The 24,485-nt window shown below is 38.8% G+C and overlaps 1 protein-coding gene across 8 annotated transcripts in view; it reads right to left on the reverse strand.

The window, feature by feature from the left end:
- Positions 1-24,485, reverse strand: part of LOC117420940 (lysyl oxidase homolog 3B-like) — a 75,507-nt gene that overhangs the window by 38,316 nt on the left and 12,706 nt on the right. For 5 of the 8 annotated variants that reach the window (XM_059034130.1, XM_059034131.1, XM_059034133.1 and 2 more), the window contains one exon: positions 8,253-8,464. In XM_059034130.1, coding sequence (XP_058890113.1) covers positions 8,253-8,464 — 212 coding nt within the window. Of the gene's footprint in view, positions 1-8,252; positions 8,465-19,723; positions 20,579-24,485 lie in introns of those variants that run through there. The other 3 variants (XM_059034132.1, XM_059034137.1, XM_059034136.1) reach the window with 2 other exon arrangements.

Here is a 24,485-nt window from a genome sequence, read left to right on the forward strand (position 1 = left end):
TGTGGGAGACTACATACGTGTGCACAAGATTTAAGTGTATGTGGAAAAAAATAAATATTGAATATACAACCTTATACTGTACAGCTATGGCCAAAAGTTTTGCATCACCTAGAATTTTAGGATTGAGTATATATTTTTTAAAACTATAGGAACATAATTTAATCTTTTATTTAACATAACATTATCCAGCAGGTTTTATTCGACTTTATGAAGCAAAATTAGTTAATTCTATAGGCTGGTGAAAAACAGAAGACTAACAGTGTTTGGTTGAGCCCTGACGTAAGACCTGCTTTGACTGGGAACAACCAGGATTTCCCGGGACTGGGGGTGCCAAGCTGGTGTCTAACCCTTTGCTTGGCTGGCTGACACCCATATTTCAAAAGCAGATGGGCAAAGGAAAAATATTTCACTCTCCCCCTTAATAAATGACCCTTTGAGGTTTTGTAGGCGTGTGTGAAAATAAAAAGCCATGTTAGTTCTAAATGTATCATCAAGGTTCTGATTTCTGAATTGGACTTTTAGTTGTTTTCTTTTTGTTAAGGCAACTGTGAGCAGCTCTGCACGTCACTGTTATTTGTCATGTATTTACTGTCTTCTGATTTGGAATAGATAATGTGATCCCAAAAGTTTTTTTAATCATACATTCAGCCAATTATAAGTGATAGGATGCAACAGAGGGTCAATGCATTTGTGTTCTACCCTACATTAACAAGTACTGCAATAAACCTATCCAAGGGAGGGAAGGAGCCAGAGGAGTTGAAAATAATTTGATTTTACTGGGGCCTCGACTCTGTGTAAGAGGGAATGCCAGAATACTGTAATATTACAAGAATGTTAGAATAACAGAACAATAGCAATCTATAACAATAGCAATCTATAACATAACAATCTATTAATACACTCAATCCCTGGGGTTGCTGTACTGTACAGTATCTTTTTAAATCTCCAATCATCTGCTCAGCAACTCGAACCCTTAACCTGTACTGTTTTTAGCATCAACAGGACTGTAGACATCAGGATATCTTTCCAAAGCCTTTACAGTAATATTGACTTCGACAACAAGTCCTCAGTCTTCCTCCCCCACTTCCACCTCCTCAATTTGAACAGTCTGTCTGACCAGCCAGGCCAGCTTCTAGGGATTAGCACTTGTGAAGTCTACATCCTAAATGTGACTTCCTAAAAGGCACTCATAAGACTGCATAAATACAGGTGGAGAAGCAGTGTGGCAGGGCTTTAAAGAGAAGGTGAATGCTTTATTGTAAAATGCACTGGCCCCATGAAACTGGATCTTATATAAGAACATAAGAAAGTTTACAAACGAGAGGAGGCCATTCGGCCCATCTTGCTCGTTTGGTTGTTAGTAGCTTATTGATCCCAGAATCTCATCAAACAGCTTCTTCAAGGATCCCAGGGTGTCAGCTTCAACAACAATACTGGGGAGCTGGTTCCAGACCCTCACACTTCTCTGTGTAAAAAAGTGCCTCCTACTTTCTGTTCTGAATGCCCCTTTATCTAATCTCCATTTGTAACCCCTGGTCCTTGTTTCTTTTTTCAGATCAAAAAAGTCCCCTGGGTCGATATTGTCTATACCTTTTAGGATTTTGAATGCTTGAATCAGATCACCGCGTAGTCTTCTTTGTTCAAGACTGAATAGATTTAATTCTTTTAGCCTGTCTGCATACGACATGCCTTTTAAACCCGGGATAATTCTGGTTGCTCTTCTTTGCACTCTTTCTAGAGCAGCAATATCCTTTTTGTAACGAGGTGACCACATCTGAACACAGTATTCTAGGTGAGGTCTTACTAATGCATATATTTCAGCACATTAAAAGACAAGCAGTACAGTACATGCCTGTTAATGTTTTTTATTAGGAATGGAAGGTAATTGAATGAATGCATATATATATATATATATATATATATATATATATATATATATATATATATATACAGACGTGCTCAAATTTGTTGGTACCCCTCCACAAAAAACAAAGAATGCACAATTTTCTCTGAAATAACTTGAAACTGACAAAAGTAATTGGCATCCACCATTGTTTATTCCATATTTAATAGAAATCAGACTTTGCTTTTGATTTTTTATTCAACATAATATTGTAAATAAGAAAACAAATGAAAATGGCATGGACAAAAATGATGGGACAGCTAACCTAATATTTTGTTGCACAACCTTTAGAGACAATCACTGCAATCAAACATTTTCTGTAGCTCTCAATGAGACTTCTGCACCTGTTAACAGGTAGTTTGGCCCACTCTTCCTGAGCAAACTGCTCCAGCTGTCTCAGGTCTGATGGGTGCCTTCTCCAGACTGCAAGTTTCAGCTCTTTCCATAGATGTTCGATAGGATTCAGATCAGGACTCATAGAAGGCCACTTTAGAATAGTCCAATGTTTTGTTCTTATCCATTCTTGGGTGCTTTTAGCTGTGTGTTTTGGGTCATTATCCTGTTGGAGGACCCATGACCTGTGACTGAGACAGAGCTTTCTGACACTGGGCAGTACGTTTTGCTCCAGAATGCCTTGATAGTCTTGAGATTTCATTGTGCCCTGCACAGATTGAAGGCACCCTGTACCAGGCGCAGCAAAGCAGCCCCAAAACATAACCGAGCCTCCTCCATGTTTCACTGTAGGTATGGTGTTCTTTTCTTTGAAAGCTTCATTTTTTCGTCTGTGAACATAGAGCTGATGTGACTTGCCAAAAAGCTCCAGTTTTGACTCATCTGTCCAAAGGACATTCTCCCAGAAGGATTGTGGCTTGTCAATATGCATTTTAGCAAATTCCAGTCTGGCTTTTTTAAGTTTTTCTTTCAAAAGTGGAGTCCTCCTGGGTCTTCTTCCATGGAGCCCACTTTCGCTCAAAAAGCGACGGATGGTGCGATCAGAAACTGACGTACCTTCACCTTGGAGTTCAGCTTGTATCTCTTTGGCAGTTATCCTTGGTTCTTTTTCTACCATTCGCACTATCCTTCTGTTCACTGGGGTCGATTTTCCTCTTGCGGCAGCGCCCAGGGAGGTTGGCTACAGTTCCATGGACCTTAAACTTCTTAATAATATTTGCAACTGTTGTCACAGGAACATCAAGCTGCTTGGAGATGGTCTTGTAGCCTTTACCTTTACCATGCTTGTCTATTATTTTCTTTCTGATCTCCTCAGACAACTCTCTCCTTTGCTTTCTCTGGTCCATGTTCAGTGTGGTGCACACAATGATACCAAACAGCACAGTGACTACTTTTCTCCATTTAAATAGGCTGAATGACTGATTACAAGATTGGAGACATGTGCAATACTAATTAAAGAAACTAATTAGTTTGAAATATCACTATAATCCAATTCTTTATTATCTTTTCTAAGGGGTACCAACAAATGTGTCCAGGCCATTTTAGAATATCTTTGTAGAATAAGCAATAATTCATCTCTTTTCACAGCTTCTTTGCTTTATTCTATGACATACCAAAGGCATGCAAGTATACATGATAAAATAGCTTTTAATTTCATCACTTTTCAGGAGGAATGAAGCATTATTTCAATGAGCTGTAACGGTACCAACAAATTTGAGCACGTCTGTATATATATATATATATATATATATATACACACACACACCTTATTTTTTCGAATTAGCGCTGCAGCGTTTATTTTAAATTGTTAAAAACGGCTGTGCCACTTAATTGAGGGCGGTGTTTATTCGAGGGCAGCGTTTATCAGAAATACTATGGTTTTTAAAAACTTTTTATTACATGATTTAAGGCATTTTAGAAGCGGCGTCGTGAGATCCTCCGATCTGCAGTACATTTACTGACAGTTAACGAGAGCCTATTAGGTGGGAGTTGGTAGGTAAGGGGAGTACTATAACAGCGAATCAGGAGTGTGTATTGGTTGCTATGGGGCGGGACAAGAAGAGGAGAGAGAACGTTAGTTGAGTGTGATGCAGTTGTTTTTCTTAATGAAAAATATTACCTCTGAATATCTGTTTGATTCCTAAAACTAAAATATATCCTACTCGTTTTTTTTCTCACTGTAATTTACCTGCTTGTTTGTAATTTCTCTGCAAGAGAAACCAAAACTAAATATCTTCTCATAGCTGCCACAAGGTCCAGCCAATAACTCGGTTATTTTTTTTTTTCTCACTGTAATTTCTCTGTAAGAGAAACCGAAACTAAATCTTCTCATAGTTTTTTTTTATATGTATTTATACAGGACTGAGTAAAATTACAATTGAATAAAAAACAAAACAACTAAACCAAGAAGATATCTTCAGCCAGCTTTTGGATAGCGGTTAGAGTGACCAGCAAAGCTTTAAGTTTCACCATCCAATCTGAGGACGAGGTAAACAGACAGCCCTTGTTTTGTCCTTTGCTGTGTTGGCAGGGCTCCACGTTTAGATTTTTAACTACTGGCCCCTTGGGCTACTGAGCTAGTGTTTTTCCTGGCCCGGATCAATTTGATCTGGCCCAATATACTGTATATTATTTATATATTTTACTGTTGATATTTTGTGAATAGATAGTAACGTCAACATTTGCACTGACCATTAAAAGTACAACCAGGATTGTTCCTTGTTTTGAATTACTTACAGGTCATTGAATAAACAAAGTAACTTGACTTAGATTCATCTGAGGTTAGTACTTAATGGCCAGTTGTAATTGGTAGAAATGTTATGCTATTGTAATGTTGGAATGTATTTTCTATTGTTTTGGCCAGGTTACAATATTTTATAAATGTTATTATTTGTTAGAATTAAACAGATGTAGAATATTTAGGTTGTTATATGATAGTTGTTATTTTATTCTGAATACAGCAACAACAACAAAAAAAAAGATTTGGTTATTTGTACAACATTATGCTACTGTTGCTTCAATTATTATTATTTGTTTATTTAGCAGTGTGGCAGGCTGGCTTGCAGTGGTGAGGTGTGGTGACGTCACGGACCAGGAAGTAACTGAATCACAACAATGGATGGGCGGGTGAAACTGAACGCATCGGCGGTCAGCGTATTTAATAAATCAAATAAACAAAACAAATGATTTTAACAAAACAACAAAACAAAAGGGCATGAGGGCCAAAAGAATCAGACAGACAAACAAGTAAGTGTCGTGCTGGCTAATCCAGCATGTTTTAGCAATTGTTAATTTCTGTCTCCTCTTTATCTCCCCGTACCTCCTCTCTGCACCCAACCCCGCAGCACAGACAGCTGCAGGTTCTTATACTCTGGCCAAGGGGTTAACTGGCTGTTAATTATCTTATTACCCCTCGGCCACAGTCTGCACGCGTTTGGTAAGGATGCATGACTGTCAGCTAGTTAAATAATCAGTAGCTGATCAGTCATGCATCCTAACGGGGTTTTTAAATATAAATATAAAAAACAATAACAACAGACACGGCGCTTTTATCCGCTCCGCAAACAAATACAAATAATAATAAATAGGGGCGGGACACTCCGCCACAAGCAGACGCCTTTATCCAAGGCAATTTACAGAGACTAGGGTGTGTGAATTATGCATAAGCTGCAGAGTCACTTACAACTATATCTCACCCGAAAGATGGAGCACAAGGAGGTTAAGTGACTTGCTCAGGGTCACACAATGAGTCAGTGGCTGAGGTGGGATTTGAACCAGGGACCTCCTGGTCACAAGCCCTTTTCTTGAACCACTGGACCACACAGCCTCCTATGTTACGCACTGTGATGTTGCTGCTCATTGTGATCTGTATTTTAATTCAGAAAACAAAAGGAAAAACCTGTGCCGAAAGGAAATAGAGTATTGAACAAAGAAATATGGCCTCAGACATTGTTTGTACACTTTGTGAACCCGGCTAAACTGTATGGCTTACACTGTTAGGCTGTCTGCTTGTAGTAAACAAATGCATTTGCGTTTTATTCTTGGGCGTGTAAGAGCAGGGACTAGAGTTCGGGTAATTGAATACGTGAAAATTTTGCACCCTGTGCATTCTAATAGGAAACTATTTTATATTTCCATTCCTAATCCTAATAATAAACACTATTAAAACAATATTCATAATACAAAATAACTATCCTTCTCAGAGCATTGTCGCTTGTGTAGACTCTCCCAAGTCAGCGCTAATCTTGCTGAGTGATACCAACGAGTCCTGGAAAGATTGTGAAGCCAAAGCAGACAAACACCTGCTATCTTGAAGTATTACTGTGAGAATGGATATGATATAAACGAAATGTTGAGTTTTCACAAATGAAGCTGCTGTTTTATCTGCAAGTCTGGGAAACAAGGCAGAACATTACTTTTTTTTCACTGTCGTAACGAAGCCAAATAAAGTCTCCACTCTAAATGTTCGTCTTCATTTTTTTCATAATTACTTTCTTTATGATTATTGATTTCAGCGCTTTCCTTTTGGTTTATTGGTTGCTCAGTTGTAGAAAACCTGATTTGTAAAGAATGTCTATGTGTGGGAGCGATTCTTACCAACACAGCACAATACCTTTACTTTATTGAGAGCGGTGTTTATTCGAGGGTGGCGTCTATTAAAAAGCCGATATCTGAGTGAGGTGTTAATTTGAGGGCGGCGCTAATTCGAAGTAATACGGTATATAGTTTGATTGTTATGTGACTTTGAGTATTAATTAATTGGTGACTGCTGTCTGATATTATTGGCTAACATGGACCTAAAAGTCACTTGCCAGGAAACTAGTGAATGAGACTTCCCGCCCCCCCCCCCCCCCCCCTCGAGTTGAAAAAACAAATAACCAAACTAAATTCACAATGTTTAGAAGAGGGCAAAGCCAAAATGTCTGAATGCACTTCAGAGAAGCTATAGACACAAGATCTAAAATACAGCTATGGCCAAATTTTTGCATCCAGTTTTGCTTTCCTTTAGTAACCTTCAATCTCAAGCAGGCAATATACAAATTGTCACAATTGCATGATCCCACAGTGAGGTTTCTGGTATTTATTAAGAATCTAGAATTCACCTAGAATTTTAGGATTGAGACATGATGCTATGAACATAATTTAAATATCATGTAATCAAAGAAACTGCAAAATTAAAATCACAAAAGTCTGCTGGAAGCCATACTAGTTGTACAGTATTATGTGGGCACTGTTAACGCTCTCTAGTAAAACACTGATATCATATAAAAAATTTAGCCACTTTGCAACCTCTGTGTAAAGTAATTCTGTTGTTCTTGTACATACACAGTGTGTATATACACCATAATCTCTCTCAATCCAAACTTCATTAACCCATTGTTTATAGTGGAGATACCCTGGTACTTAATGCAGTGCCCTGTCAGTACATCGGTACTACATATTTAGACCGTTGTTACTTTAAGTACACGTTGAAAGCATTAGCTCTCAAGATTTTTTTTTTTTTACTGAAAATATCATCAGTTTTATAGAGTCTCAAGATCAGGTCATTAGGTAAAATATTTAACAGGCAAATCTGAGGTCATGTTCTGTCCTTTTTGTTTTTAAATAATAAGAATAAAGTGCAACTTTACTATGGCAGTGTGAAAGAAACATCAGAGCCTGAAGTGTAAATAGATGAGAATATAGCACAGCTCACTTTTTGTCCCCTTTGCTCAATAGCTACTGGAAGCTTAGAAGAAATCAACACGTTCTGCAAAACCTATTCATATGAGAGCAGCATTAACAGTTTCTCTTTCTTTTATGGTTGTTCATGGCTCACATCCAGCACAGAAAGCAAATCCATATGGAAAGAATATAAATTTATAGGAAAAGAATTACCGTCAGAGCCTTGAAAATCTTACTCCAATATAGAAAGTGAGGAGCAGTATGGGTCAAGTTACAACCTCTTGCATAAGTGAACTCGGTTGCTTGCATAACCAACGTTATGAAAACACTTTTTTGGGATATGTATATATATACACACACACACACACACACACACACTCTCAAATAAAGGGTGATTCAAAAACAGCAAAAGTAACTTACGATCCGTGATAAATGCGTCAAACAACCTTGTTTTGACCATAAAAAAGGATTTATTCTATACACATGATTGGATCGTTGATACATTACTGTGTTGAACAGATTGCCAGAAGACAGAAAAAGTGATTTCTGTTGATTCACAGGTTTTTAAGAGGCATTCTTGTCTGCTAGTGTTCTGCATCAAGAGACTGAAGTATCTGACCTATTGGGTGAATTATCATCACACTTTAAATTGAACTGTAAATGGCTGTGCATTTATGCTTCAATACTGAACCCTGCAGCATGCGATCAGAATGAGACCCTCAGGTTGCCTTACTTGTAGAAGTTCTTGTTGGCCTTTCTCTCCTGTGGGAATCCAAACATGCCACAGATGACACGTGAGTTTTTGGGAGTCCAGCCATCATCGCAGATCTGAGCCCAGCTGCCCTTGTACTTGACCTCCACAATGCCTTCAGTGATAGGCAGCCTCTTCTTAGCGCTGGCACCCAGAGGCCTGAGCCTGATCTCCTCCACTCGTTCTTCTACCTGCTGGAATACAGAGAGATGGAATTCAATCAAGGAGAACTACACAGTATGGAAGGCTGCTCCTGAGAAACATAAATGGAATGTGGGTTACCTTTCTTATTTTTTTTTATATCACAGGGATTCTTATTACAAGTAGAGCTGCAACAAAGGGTACATTTTGACTTTCGAAGGTTCGGAACACACTACCGAAGGAAGGTTCGAACCTTCAATGGTACTAATTTGCAGAATTTACTGGTGATGTCACCATAGCTACTTCTTTATATTTGATTGAAAATCCTATTATTTTATAGGTAAGCCATATAAATGGAGTAAAACATTCAAATGTAGTTTAAAAATACATTGTGTAGAACAGTAATCATGTTTTTATAATTTAAATAAAAACAAAAATACATGTTGTTTATTTACACGTAATTGATGCTGCTTGTGCGTAAGCTTGCATTGCAGCGGCACTAACTGCAGCGGACTTAGGCAAAACAAACTTAATTTAACAGTCACTGTTCCAAGCAGTCATTGGGGATGACTGTCACATCTCCTCACCCATGAGAAAGAAGAATTCTAAGCAAAACGGAATTCAAAAACAAACTGGTCCCATTTTCTATGTTGGGTACCCACATAAGAAGAGATCATTTTTTGTTTTGAGGGTGCGATTTATTAGTTCAGTCACGTTTATTTGGGGGCGGTATGCTGTTGTCATTTTGTGATTGATTTGCCATTTCTCACATATCTCCTGGAACACTGAAGAAATGAACTGAGGTCCTCTGTCTGACAGAAGGTAATCCGGAGTTCCTTGATTAAAGTCTGAGAAACAATAGAAGCTGTGGCTTTGCGGAGAGGGAAGAGCTCCATCCTTCAAGAGTAGTAGTCCACACATACAATCAAGTAATCATTTCCCAATGGTTTGGTACAGCGTTTGTATTTCTGTGTCGTTTTGTTGGTTACTTATAGGAAAGCCAGAGGAAACCATCAAACAGTACAGAAGCGCACATACTGGTCGCAGTAGGTCCAGATAATGCTACAGAGGGTCTTGACAGCTCGTCCAGGGTGACATCGATTTTCCCTTTTCTGTATTCCACGTTGAAGTTGAACTCCTGTAATCGCAAGGTCCAGCGAATGAGTCGTGTGCTAGGTTTCCTCGTTTTGAAAACCCAAAGTAGGGAGGAGTGGTCTGTGACAACAGTGAATAATCTTCCATCCAGATAGTACCTCCACTTCTCCAAAGCCCAAACGACAGCAAGGCACTGTTTTTATGTTGTTGAATAGTTCCTTTCAGTTCCATTTAAGGTGTGACTCGCATACGCCAATACTTCCTCTCTCACAGGGCTTGGTTGTTGAACAAGCAAGGTTCCTAGTCCCACATTGCTGGCATCTGTGTACATGATGAATGGTAAATGAACATTAGGGTGTCCTAGAATAGGAGGAGAAACAAGTAGGGTTTTCAGAGTTTCAAAAGCATGCTGACATTTTTGAGACCAAGTGAATTTTGGGCCCTTTTTCTTGAGAGTGTTCAAAGGTTTGGCCACTCGGGAAAAGTCAGGCACAAACCAGTGATACCATCCAGCTAGTCCGATGAACCGCTGGAAGTCTTTGAGGTTTTTTGGTACGGGAAACTGTTGTATAGCCATGTTTTTTTCTTGATCAACCTGCATATCTTTGGAGGAAACTACGTGTCCAAGAAACCGAATTTGGTTTTGACAAAAATAGCTCTTTTTCATATTTACTCTTTAAAACGGTTAATCATGCTAAAGTACTTTGGGATCCAGAACTAAAACCGAAAGGAATATTTGGTGGACATTTAAATTTTAGAAGTCTATCTCCGAAGTGTGATCAAGTGGAAAAACGATTGATAGATTCAAACTTAGATTTCCTATGTCTGACGGAGACGTGGTTACACACAAATTCTCTTTTAGGTGCTTTTGTAGTACCAGGGTACAATATTTTTAGGAAAGATAGAAACCAAGGGCGAGGTGGAGGAGTATTAATATATGTTAAGGATAGTCTTACATGTAATTGAGTTCATATATATATAGAGGTGTGAATATGAAGTGTGACCCCAAGAAAGAATTAATCCTAATCACGGATTTTAATATTAATTGGCTTGATAAATCGAACAAAAAAAAAATATGAAAGAAAATATGAATAGATATGATTTATGTCAAATGGTAAAAGGCCCGACCAGAATTACAAAAGCATCCAAAACTCAAATAGATTTAATATTTAGTAATAAACCAGAACGCGTAATAAAGTCATATAATCTGGTGATAGGGTTATCCGATCATAACATGACTTTAATTGCCAGGAAATTGACAAAAGGTAGGTTCAAAACATATTAAATAAATAAGGAGAACCATAGCATAATTCCTAAAAGTGATCTTGTAAACTTTGAGAACGAACTTAAACTAATAGATTGAGGAGAATTTATAAAATACGTCAGCCCAGAAACCTGTTGTGATAATTTTGTCTTTATTACAAACTGCTATAGATAAGTATTCCAAAGATTGCCAGAAAATCTAAAAATAAAGCTGGTATACCCTGGCTCAATGACTCAACATGGCAATTAATGAAAAAAAGGGATTTCATGTTAAAAACCTTTTTTATAGAGTCGGTAGAAGATCTGGCTAAGAATTTTGACACTGGCAACATAACTAGCACCTTTCAAATTAATCAGAGAAACCCCATTTTCAATATTCAGGAAGTAACAGAAGCTAAAGTTTATAAGGTCCTTGGATCTCTTAAAAATTCTAAGGCAAAGGATCCATCTGGTTTAGATACTGCTTTCATAAAGAAATACAAAGATATTCTGACATGTCCTTTAACTCATTTGACTAATATGACAATTAAGCATGGAATTTTTCAGAGTACATGGAAATTTGCAGTAGTTATACCTGTTTTTAAGAATGGAGATTCTGAGGAGATCAGTAATTATTGGCCTATCAGTATGTTCTCGGTAATGTCAAAAGTTGTTGAGAAGGTGGTATCTGAACAAATGATGTCACACTTGGAGGCTGGAGATTCTCTACAGCCAATGCAGTTTGGGTTTAGACCAAAGCACTCGACTGAAACTGCAAATTGTTATTTTGTAGAAAAGATCAAACTTCAGCTTGATAGAGGGGGGAATGGTTGGAGCCATATTTTTAGATCTAAAGAAAGCATTTGACACAGTTAATCATGATATCCTTATTTCTAAATTATCTAAATTAAATGTTTCTAATAAGGCATTGAAATGGGTTGAGTTGTATCTTAAGGACAGAAAACAATGTGTCAGAGTTAGTAATATTCATTCTCTTATAAGGAATTGTACAGTTGGGGTCCCCCAGGGTTCTGTATTAGGTCCACTACTATTCAGTCTGTATATTAATGATCTACCGGATGCGTGTCCTGGAGTTGATCTCCAGATGTACGCTGACGACACAGTTTTGTATGTTTCTGCCAAAACTAGTCAAGAGGCTGCTTGTAAGCTAACTACTACTATGAGAGAGGTGACACATTGGGAATGTGTTTTATAATTAAACAAAATTCAATTTGAAACAATTCTGATATTTTAATTAAAAGGAGATAAAATTGATACAGTCTTGGGTTTTAAATATTTAGGAATAATAATGGATACTCAATTAACATTTAAAAAACACATTAAAAAGGTGATAAAAACAACAAAATACAATCTGTATAATTTTAGAAGTAATTTATCAACGAATGCTGCTAAATTATATTTGCACTCTATGATTCTATCGCATTTAGCATACTGTATAACCACTTGGTCACAAAGAGGGAAATCTGTTGTTCAGCCAATTCACTATCTTCATAAACAAAGCCTAAAAACTCTAGACAAAAAAACATGATTTTTAAGTCTCTGCACAAACTTGCTCGGCCACCATTAAAATAATTCATTACACTCCATTATGGATTTAGCAATAGAATCACCAGAGTAGCTGTCAATACTAAATTTGCACAAACTGCATTCTCAATTAAAAGTGTCATATTCTGGAATTCATTAAGAGGGTATAAAAAATACTCATGAACTTAGGGATATTGCTTATAAACTTAAAGTATGGTTAAAATCAAAACTACATGTATTCATTGATTGGAAGGGTTGTATTGTTGTATATTCTGTAATTGATTGTTGATTTGCTTATCTTTGTTCTCACTTGCACAGGGACTACCAATGAAAATGAGCTTTTAGCTACCATGTGATAGTTGACCGTGAGTTATGTGTACCGAGCCGAAGATGAGAGCACTAATGAAAGTCAAACTACCGTACGGTAGAGACTTCATCGAGAGTGCATTGTCACTATTAGAAAATTATTTTTACCATTGTGTTCTTTAAAAAAAATACAAATAAAAAAAGACCTCAAAACCTAAATGTACCTTGAACTTGTACTTATTCGTCGGGTATCTTTCCACTGAGTAAAGACGTTCTAAGAAAAAAGTCCTGAACATATTTTTTAAATAAAAAACAAGGATGACATACATATAAAAGAGAAAAACAATATTTTTTTATTTAGTAAATCGATTTAAATTTTGTATTAACTTGTTAGGGTTTTAAACCCCTATTTATAACACCGTGTAACACAATTTTTTTTTTTTTGGTTCCTGGGTAGTAAGTGTTATTTCCTAATTGCTTATGCCTCAAAAGTATAGAAAATGGCTATTATTCCCCACAAACTTTGCTTTTGTGACCAGGACAGTGATATTTTGAAATTTACCTATTTTCCAGAACATTCCAGATAGATTCAGTGCTGAGTAAACTTGGAGTAACTTCTAGAACTTTCTAGAACTTTCCAGTAATATAAATAGTAGTATAAATACAGGGGCCTTAAGCCCACCAGTTCAGTTTAGTTCCAGCTGCCTAAGTGGATACATATCTGCATTTTTCTGAGATGGCATCAAGGTCATAGGAGACTTCAAAATGGTGGCATTCCTGATGGGTCTCCAAGGCGGTTTTACCAGGTTTCCCTGCTATCTTTGCCTTAGGGACAGCAGGGACACCAAGGCGCGCTACCACAGGCGGGACTGGCCACAGCGGACCGAGTTCTCTGTGGGGAGGAACAATGTCAAGTGGGAGCCACTGGTGGACCCCCGGAAGGAGCTGATGCCACCACTGCACATCAAATTGGGCCTTATGAAACAATTTGTCAGAGCTCTAGATAAGGAGTCGGCAGCCTTCAAGTACCTTCAAGACTTCTTCCCTAAGCTGTCTGAGGCAAAGGTCAAAGCCAGTGTCTTCGTCGGACCACAGATAAAGAAGATCCTGGAGTGCAATGAATTCCCCAAGAAGCTCACTAGTAAGGAGAAAGCGGCTTGGAACAGCTTTGTCGCAGTGGTTCGGGGCTTCCTGGGCAATCACAAGGCCGAAAACTATGTGGAGCTGGTTGAGACTCTGGTGAAGAACTACGGCACAATGGGCTGTAGGATGTCCCTCAAAGTCCATATCCTTGATGCTCATCTTGATAAATTCAAGGAGAACATGGGAGCGTACTCTGAGGAGCAAGGCGAGCGCTTCCACCAGGATATACTGGACTTTGAACACCGCTACCAAGGACAGTATAACGAGAACATGATGGGAGACTACATTTGGGGGCTGATTCGTGAAAGTGATTTACAGTATAATCGTAAATCTCGAAAAACTACTCACTTCTAAATCTTTTGTAGTCATTTTTGTATTACTTTAGTATAAATACATGTTAATTTGGATTCATATGTTGTTTTTTTCTGACTATGTGAACAAAAAGACACAAATTTGCCCGTTTTCTCATTGGAAATAGGTAAATTTCAAAATATCACTGTCCTGGTCACAAAAGCAAAGTTTGTGGGGAATAATAGCCATTTTCTATACTTTTGAGGCATAAGCAATTAGGAAATAACACTTACTACCCAGAAACAAAAATTGTATTACATAGTGAATCTGGACATTCCCTGAGGAATGAACGGAGCAATTACTTGACAGTCCATGTACGATGGAGTCTGAACAACCAATACAATCTCTCATTAAATACCACTCTAAAATGCCTCCTAACTCACCATGTTTCTACCTTCAGCCAAAACCTTTCTCTCCTGAATCTACATATGCATGGAGCAATATTACTGAACTGACTGTGTCTCACTTTGTTGTTGTTGAAAGATGCTGTGTTTGTGCTCCAGTCGAGCTGACAGTCTGTGACTGGCTCTCGACAGTTATAGGTACAGGATAGGTTGCTTTTGTCGATGCAAAGTATTGACTGGCTGGTTTTGGTGGATAACACTATGTAACACAATTTTTGTTCCTGGGTAGTAAGTGTTATTTCCTAATTGCTTATGCCTCAAAAGTATAGAAAATGGCTATTATTCCCTACAAACTTTGCTTTTGTGTCCAGGACAGTGATATTTTGAAATTTACCTATTTCCAATGAGAAAACGCGCGAATTTGTGTCTTTTCGTTCACATAAAGTCAGAAAAAAACAACATATGAATCCAAATTAACATGTATTTCTACTAAAGTAATACAAAAATGACTACAAAAGATTTAGAAGTGAGTAGTTTTTCGAGATTTACGATTATACTGTAAATCACTTTCACGAATCAGCCCCCAAATGTAGTCTCCCATCATGTTCTCGTTATACTGTCCTTGGTAGCGGCGTTCAAAGTCCAGTATATCCTGGTGGAAGTGCTCGCCTTGCTCCTCCGAGTACGCTCCCATGTTCTCTTGAATTTATCAAGATGAGCATCAAGGATATGGACTTTGAGGGACATCCTACAGCCCATTGTGCCGTAGTTCTTCACCAGAGTCTCAACCAGCTCCACATAGTTTTCGGCCTTGTGATTGCCCAGGAAGCCCCGAACCACTGCGACAAAGCTGTTCCAAGCCGCTTTCTCCTTACTAGTGAGCTTCTTGGGGAATTCATTGCACTCCAGGATCTTCTTTATCTGTGGTCCGACGAAGACACCGGCTTTGACCTTTGCCTCAGACAGCTTAGGGAAGAAGTCTTGAAGGTACTTGAAGGTTGCCGACTCCTTATCTAGAGCTCTGACAAATTGTTTCAAAAAGCCCAATTTGATGTGCAGTGGTGGCATCAGCACCTTCCGGGGGTCCACCAGTGGCTCCCACTTGACGTTGTTCCTCCCCACAGAGAACTCGGTACGCTTGGAAGGGTCCACCATGCAGAAGTAGCAGTTGCTTGAGTGGTCAGTGGGTTCCTGCCAAATTCTTGGGATAGCGAACTTCATGGCTCTCTTTTCCCCTCTGTACCATCCTACAAAAATACATTTAAATTGGCCGCAGACATAGCAAAATGCGTCTGCCGGATGCTTGCAGCCTCTTGATGCCATCTCAGAAAAATGCAGATATGTATCCACTTAGGCAGCTGGAACTACACTGAACTGGTGGGCTTAAGGCCCCTGTATTTATACTACTATTTATATTACTGGAAAGTTCTAGAAGTTACTCCATGTTTACTCAGCACTGAATCTATCTGGAATGTTCTGGAAAATAGGTACATTTCAAAATATCACTCTCCTGGTCACAAAAGCAAAGTTTGTGGGGAATAATAGCCATTTTCTATACTTTTGAGGCATAAGCAATTAGGAAATAACACTTACTACCCAGGAACCAAAAAAAAAAAAAAGAATTGTTACACGGTGTAATAAAATGAATTTGGACCAATTGTGTCTTTGTTTAGTATTTACTGTCCAATAGATGTGACCTATACTTAAAAATACAGCAAGTCAAAAAGAAACAGCCAGCACTTGCACAGATTGATTTTAAATTTGATTCACAGTTGGTGCTGAGACATTCTAGTGAGCATTTACCGCTAGAACTGGAAGCTGACGGTACGGAATCAATTTAGAATCTGAAACTGGACTGGCACTTGACCTTAACTGGACCGGCCAGCCCCCTAAGGCTGACCCATAATGCCAGGCCTGACAATGCATCATATGACATGTTCATTTATGTTAAAAATTGTACAATGTCCCTGTCAAGTAAACAGAAAAAAGATAAATAAATAAAATACTGTCAGTCCAGCTGCTCCTAATTTGTGGAGTACGGCTTAGAGATTGTGGAAGTGTTGCTGCACAGTCTGAGACTACACAATAATGTCGTCTGGGTAGACAAAGCAAAGTTTCCGTCTAAGGTCTCCAAGTGTTGTCTCCATTAGGCGCTGGAACGTGGCGGGTGCGTTTTTAAGTCCAAAGGGCATAACCCAAAATTGAAAGAATCCATGGGGAGAAACAAAAGCAGTTTTACTTTGCTTTCTGAGTCCATCTCCACTTGCCAATAGCCACTGTTGAGGTCTAACGTTATGAACATGGAGTACCCAGCAAGTGATTCAAGAATTTTATTGACAGTGGGTAGAGGGTAAGTGTCGTCTGCAGTAATGGAATTCAATTTGCAATAGTCTATGCAGAAATGATAATCAACGATAACCGTTTTTCTTTTGGCAGTAGCACTATGGGAGAGGCCCAACCAGAAGAAGAAGGCTCTATGGTTTTGTTAGACAGCATTTCTTGTATGTGTTCTTGCACAATTTCCTGTTTGGCAGGAGACAGACGGTAAGGTTATGGTTTTATTGGTATGCTGTGTATTTTATGGCAGAATAAATTGGTGCGTCTCAGTTGTGACGTACATACTGAATAATTCTGTGTTAGGTGGGTCTTCTCAAAGTCATTGAGATGTGACTGCTCTACAGCACTGTGAATGAGAGAAACAAAGCACTAGTGGAAGAGTTCACTGTGGTTAGAGGGGAATAGCAGGGTGCCCAATCAGACACTTGTAAAGTTCCAGGTTGAAAAGGATACTTCAAAGATTCCTTCTTTTTGAACCAGTAGTTGTACTCTGAGACATCTAACTGGATGCCATTAAAGAAAAAGAAGTCCAAACCCAGTACTGCAGCAAAGGCAAGGGTTTGGGAACACAGCACAACAATGGGCAAGGTCCATGACTGACAATGCAAGTTGAGTGTAGATCAATCCACCCTAGTGGCTGTGTGGCTTCGCCATTGGCAAATAAATTGCAGCAGTGTGGAGTAGTGGTTAGGGCTCTGGACACTTGACCGGAGGGTTGTGGGTTCAATCCCCAGTGGGGGACACTGCTGTTGTACCCTTGAGCAAGGTACTTTACCTGGATTGCTCCAGTAATAACCCAACTGTATAAATGGGTAATTGTATGTAAAAATAATGTGATATCTGTATAATGTGAAATAATGTATAATGTGATGTTGTAACAATTGTAAGTCGCCCTGGATAAGGGCGTCTGCTAAGAAATAAATAAGAAGAAGAAGAAGAAGAATAAAGGTCTGTTCCCCCATGCCGCAAGCTTGTCACTGGACTTTTTAATCTTCAGCCAAAGATGTTCATGTAACAGGGTGTATGACGACCCTGTATCAAGGATAGCACTTCCTGTCCATTGATGGATGGTCAAAGGCACCACCAGTTGGCAGGGGACTGAAATGAGAGAATTAGAGTTAGGCCTTTTCTTTGCGTTCAGGAAAGGAGGGTTTTGATTCACTGGTCACAATGGTTAATGTATTTGCTCTTGGCGGTCTTCCACCGGTCCTTGAGTCGTCCAAAGTAGTAGAAGTGTGTGGCGAGTCTCTTCCAAATCCAGATTTGGAGTTGCTTTTAGAGTAGAAGAGAGGACATGAGCCAGGGTGGTTTCCTTTGCACCTCCAGCAGAACACTGCAGGCTTGGTAGTTGTTTTTTGTGGACTTCCTGCTACAGCTGGTGCGGAATCAGAAATTCTGCTTTTAACCCTGTGCAGGGCCAGGGCTTTCTTTTGCTCATACTCATGTTGACACAGTTTGTCTTTCTCCAGTTGTTGGCCTAGATGGAAGATTTCTTCAGCTGTGGTCACTCTTCTTCGAAGCTGGCTTGTGAGGTAAGGATTTAGGTTTTTGAGGATGAGTTTTACTATTTATTTTTCCTCCAAAGCAGGTTTCCAGCGCCAGCAGAGAGCTTGGTAGGTGAACGTAAAATCTGTAATGCTTTCATTCTTGTCTTGCGTGTGAATTCTTACTCTTTCAGCGAGTTTGTCAACATAATCTTCTGAAAGAAATGCAGATAGAAAGCGGGATTCAAATTCTTGCCAGCTCTTTACATGTTCTCGAGTAACCTCCTACCAATCCCGAGCAGTGCCGTGGAATACACTTCTAAGTGCGGCGAGGGCCTCAGTGTCAGACAAGGGTTGTAGGGCTAGAAAGTCATGATATCTTTCAAGGTACAAAAAAGGACCACCATCATATAAAAAGAACCCAGGTTTAATCCCCAGACAAAATGCGTTTGCAGATAACCATTTTAAATTAATTTACAGGACGCATAATGTTGCCGAATCACTCCACGAATGATTATGCTGGTACTAATGAAGCCGAAAGTTCAGGTAAGCCTTTTCTTCTCCTTTCAAGTACTTAAGTACTTTGTTTTAATTTAAGTTTGTTCTTACCAACAAAACAAATGTAAAACTGTTTGAAAGTAAAAGACAAAACCTTTTGTGATAGCCTCTCCTATGGATACTCTGGTGGACATTTTTTTTAAAGAGTGAGAGGAAGGAAAAAAAAAAAACCTGCCATTTCATTGCCTTCTATTTAAAGTGACGGGAACATTCTGACCGTCACAAAGTCACGTTGTTAAAGCAAAATCATTGGGATTGTTTTGGAACAACATTTTCATTGGAACAAAAGAGTCACAATTGAAATTGGCTTGCTCTGCTTGCTTATTTTAATGTATGTCCTTTGGTGAATATTTTCAGTGTTGTCTTGAACATTTTTTTTTAAACATTCATGCAGGACAATAATAAATAAATCTGAATGACAGCTAATATAAAACACTTTGTACATCCTGTAGCTAACCCTAAATGTGGCTGCAATATGCTAAACCATTTTTTTGTGCCTGTGATTCTCACTGCCAAGTTCATGACTTCAACAGGAAGGAATATCTTTTTTCATAATATTATCAGGTACCTTTGGTAGAGTACTTTACTCATTTACTCTACCAGGTTTCAGCCTTGAGAATGTAACCAGATCAATTATCTTTTGAAGTTGCAACTAATTGATTATATATATGCTGATGATGCTCAGATCTTCCTCTCCTTCTCCTCCTCTGACCCGCATCACCTCAAACTAAACCTCTCTAAATCTGACCTCCTTTTCTTCCCCTCCTCATCTTCCCCCTCCTGATCGCTCTATCTCCATTCCTCTGGAATCTACCATGCTCTCTCCCTTCTCCTCAGACATGAACCTCGGAGTAACCCTGGACCCCTGCCTCTCCTACTCCCAACACATCTCCACTCTAGCACGCACCTGCCATTTCTTCCTGAGCAACATACGAAGAATCCGTCCCTTCCTCACCAACTACTCCACGCAACTCCTCGTCCAGGCCCTGGTACTCTCGCACCTAGACAACTGCAACTCCCTCCTGGCCGGCCTCCCTGCGTCCGCCACCCGTCTGCTCCAGCTCATCCAGAACTCCGCTGCTCGCCTGGTGTTCTCTCTGCCTCACTTCTCTCATGCTACTTCACTGCTCCGCTCACTCCACTGGATCCCAATCACCGCTTGCATCCAGTTCAAGACTTTTGTACTCGCTTACCGATGCCTTGACCAGACTGCACCCAGCTACCTCCAGACCCTCATCTCTCCCTACACCTCCACCCGACCTCTCCGCTCCGCCTGCACTAGAAGACTGGCTCTACCTTCTCTACGCTCCTCTGCCTCCAGAGCCCGCTCCTTTTCCACCCTCGCCCCGCAGTGGTGGAACGACCTTCCTACAGACCTCTTCAGACAACACCAGTAAAACTCAACTCTTCCCTTCTGGACAATATAGCACTATGCCTTTAATGCACTTTAACTTGCACTTATCTGCTCCCTATTTTACTGTATTTATTCCTGCACTTAACCCAATCTGTAGTATTTTGTATTTCACTTGCACTCTTATCTATCTCTGATGTAACTATCAACACTGTTATCTGCTCTTGAACTGCCCCAATATCAAATCATACTGTGTTTTGTATTTGCTCATATTAGGACTGTAATTCTTGATATGTATTTTTTGTATAAAACTGTAAGTCATCCTGGGTAAGGGCATCTAAGAAATAAATAATAATAATTATATATACATACACACATACATGTGGTTACGGTTACATCTATGCTACAGTGTTCAGTAATGATTCATCACATCACAGACAATGAGCTGAGCTTATCTGCTGAGAATATATGAAGAATGCACCAGCTAGAATATTTACTGTACAGCCTATAGAATGTGAACCTCCTGAGGGATTGTTGAAAATACACACATGCAGAATCAAAAGGACAAAGAGGATTTGTGTAGTATGGGACAAATATAGGTACATTCTTATCTCAAGCTTATCTTACAATTGTAATCGTACCATTAAATACATGTTTGCTGTCAATTACAAGATGATTTTATAATTTGGGCACTAAAACCACAGGAACGTGTTTGACCCCAGAGAGACACCAGATGGAACTCATCTGCAACTCAAAGGTTAACACAGAGGTCAAGCACCTCACCGTCAAAACAAACCACTCAGGTATCCCGTCTGTTTCTACTTTAAACAGACTTGCTTTTCTTTTTGAAATTCTGTGCTGCTTCAAAAAAAAAAAAATCACAAAATGGTACCGTTTAAATGATGTTAATTTAGAAACCCACTCAATGTTCGCAATGGAATAATAACCTACAGTGGAACCTCTCTATCAAAGCCAAGCAAGTGGCCAACAAAATGTGTCCTTAATGGAGTGGTAACCTTAATAATGACGGTCTTTAAAATTTAAGTCAATGGAATCAAGGCTATAAAAATAAGACCTGAATAGTGGGTTAACCTTTGTACCGAGGTGGCCATTAAGCCAGGTTTCACTACATAAAGTTTCATGATCTAAAACACTTTGGATTCCATATATATCCTTATAACAGAAAAAGCATTGTAAAGCACAGAGATATGTTAAGGCATATGAAAAAAAAATGCCATGGTAAACTTTTATTAGGGTAGTGGCTTCTTGATGTGGCAGTGTCACATAATCAATAATTCTGTTTTGGATTGTGCAGCTGTATTTTCAAAGGCTAAACTGCTAAAATATCACGTGTACTTTACCAGTCCTCAGATTCTTCTTGGGTTTTTAATGAGTGACCAAAATTAACCTCAGCATGTGTAATAAAGTAAACGGCGTGTCTAACCTCATTCCATAAAACTCCTGACCAAAGGAAGTCTAGCAGGCCCAACCTACCAGTGCCAGACTTTGTACTGCAGCTTTGAGTCAAAGCTGATTCACAGGCCAAGACTGTTTGCTTAAGAGTAATGTGATGCTTCACAGCAATGTCTCACATCTGGCTCGCAAACTGGATTGACTGAATCCACTCCTTCTGAGAATCTCTAGTTATGAAAGATAGGTCAGATGTTAAACCCTTATCGAAGACAGCTAAAGACGACAAACAGGAACTGAACAGAGAAAGTTTGTTCTCCAGATGCTTATAGCTTCTCTTCATGTACTTGATATCCTTTTAAGATTATATTAGAACTGTGTTTAATCCATGGGCTACATGGCATACGTACGCCTACAATACATGAATGTAGATTTAGTTTCTCTTGAAGATAATTCCACCTTTCAAATGTAACACATGACCAAAGCAGGAATCTGGCTATAGTCTGTAAAGGTTGAGGAGGGTTATGATTAGAAGACATTTTTGTTCAGGGTGGGGAAAGGTGGGGTGTGGTTAAAAGAGATTTCTAAATGTATGTCTCTCAAGGGTAATTATCTAGCTGCATTTCATAAACCAGCACAAACAAATCCACTGTTTTTTCACATTTTGCTAAACGGAAGCCGTCAGGGCTCATGCATGGTAAGTCTTAACCTCTTGACAGTAAGACAGAAGGACCAAAAAGGTTAAGATTGCATCATTTGTTTAAATATTATTGTCTGCTTGGTAGAGACTGGATGTTAGCAGCAGGAGACAGGAAACAGCAGTTTATTAATTTTCTAATGTCCGAGTCTGACATATTGTGAAATCCACAAAGCCACTTAGCACCATTTTTCTCAATGGAGAGAAACACACATTGAAGTTTCAAGACTGAGGTATTTAATTCCAGTATTAAAGCTATTCTTTAGTTAGTTATTTCTAGTTTTATAACACTAAAGTGTATTTTTGTCTTAAAACATGTTGCAAATGACACTTTAGGGTAAAAGGCTTTGTGACTCCCCCCTAATGTTATTATCACATACTCTACTATATCAAAACTACAGCACATCACATTACAGGGCTATTTTCCCATAGATCCGGTACTGCTTCCTTTCATTTTGTTTCTTTGTCTTGAACAGGTATTCTACTGAGAAGCAGGTACTTCTGCTACTAATCGCACAGCTTGCAGTGTACCAGTGATTTAGACCACATAGTGTGGACTAAAATGCAGACTAGAAAATCCTGCAGATCTATACTAACTTAATCCTGATTGCAGCGTACCAAACAGATGATCCCAGTAAGTGGTTTAACTGATAAGAACAAGTGGAACAAGTTAGACCGATAATGGAGACTAACCTACAGCTATGGCCAAAAGCTTTGCATCACCCTATAGAATTAACACATTTTGCTTCATAAAGTCGGATGAAACCAGCAAAATAACGTTACACTAATATATTAAACTGCATACTGCTTTGTAGTTTTCCATATACTTAACAAAAAACGGACTAATTGAAAAATCTGACATTTTGAAATCTAACATGAAACACTGTACTACTGTTATGGCTTCCGGTAGACTTTTGCGATATCATTTTGTATTTTCTTTGATTACAGATGTTAAATAAAACATCTACATTATGTTCACATAGTGGTGTTTTTTTTATTTTTTATGCTTCAATCCTAAAATTATAGGTGATGCAAAACTTTTGGCCATAGCTGTATAAACCCTCCTTTACTAATCAGATATGTGGAATTTATGTGTCACACTGTACAAAAAGAAAGACATTTTTATTCCATCAAACATATTTAAGTAAAAATAAATGTCATGTCATTTTGTGATCATACTTGCATTTAAGCTGCCGACACTGCTGCCCACAGAAAAGTTTCATTTGTATGATAATGGACCATTAGTTAACAGTCCAAAGGTACGTGATTAAAACGTTTATTTTAAATATAGGGTCTCTCATCTATCTATCTATCTATCTATCTATCTATCTATCTATATAGATTAGACACATCAAGTGGACTAAACCTGCTTAATCCACTAGTGAGACACATCAAGTGGACTCACTTTGGTACGCTGCAATTGACCCTATGAGTTGTGCCCCTTTCACGTGACCTCTTGTGCACGGTTGAGTGCAGGAAACCATTTCAAGCTTTCTTGCTGACTGCTTCCCAAGCAAAAGCAACTGTGCTTGAAAGATGTTTGCAGCTGCTGACAGAAAGAAATGGCTCAGAAGTTGTTTTTTTCGCTGTCTGTTTGGCTGAACTGTTACAATACTGCTTAGCTAGATATATAGAGAAAAAGAAAGAAATGCGGTCATTTAAATCTCCCTACTACTAGCCGAACATACTAAATATGTTGAAAAGCTTCCGTTGAGTTTGAGTGAGTAGAATGCTTGTGTTTAATATTGAGAGCAGTGGGGATGCCTGGGTCAGTAGAATGCTTGTGTTTAATATTGAGAGCAGTGGGGATGCCTGGGTCAGTAGAATGCTTGTGTTTAATATTGAGAGCAGTGGGGATGCCTGGGTCAGTAAAATGGTTGGTTGTGTTTAATACTGAGAGTGGGGATGCCTGATTTACTGTATTCATTAAGCATTAGATTTGCAATACAAATGTATGTGGCTGCAATGGATAAAGTGCTTAAGCTCTGTTAATACTGCTCTCATTTAATTATTTTACCTTTTAAACCAATGTCATTGTTATTTATGTATTTTTCAAGCAAGTAAACCTTCATAGTATGCAGCAAACCCCAATGGATATCACAATGCTGTGGACTTGTGGCTTACATATATTGGTCTCTGAGTTCATACAGACTGTATCCCAAAAACTCAATTAGAACGCAGGAAGTTTAAATGTGCCTTATGGGAAAGTTA

Source organism: Acipenser ruthenus, chromosome 1 (genome assembly GCF_902713425.1).
Source record: "Acipenser ruthenus chromosome 1, fAciRut3.2 maternal haplotype, whole genome shotgun sequence".
In the NCBI taxonomy this organism is placed as follows: domain Eukaryota; kingdom Metazoa; phylum Chordata; class Actinopteri; order Acipenseriformes; family Acipenseridae; genus Acipenser; species Acipenser ruthenus.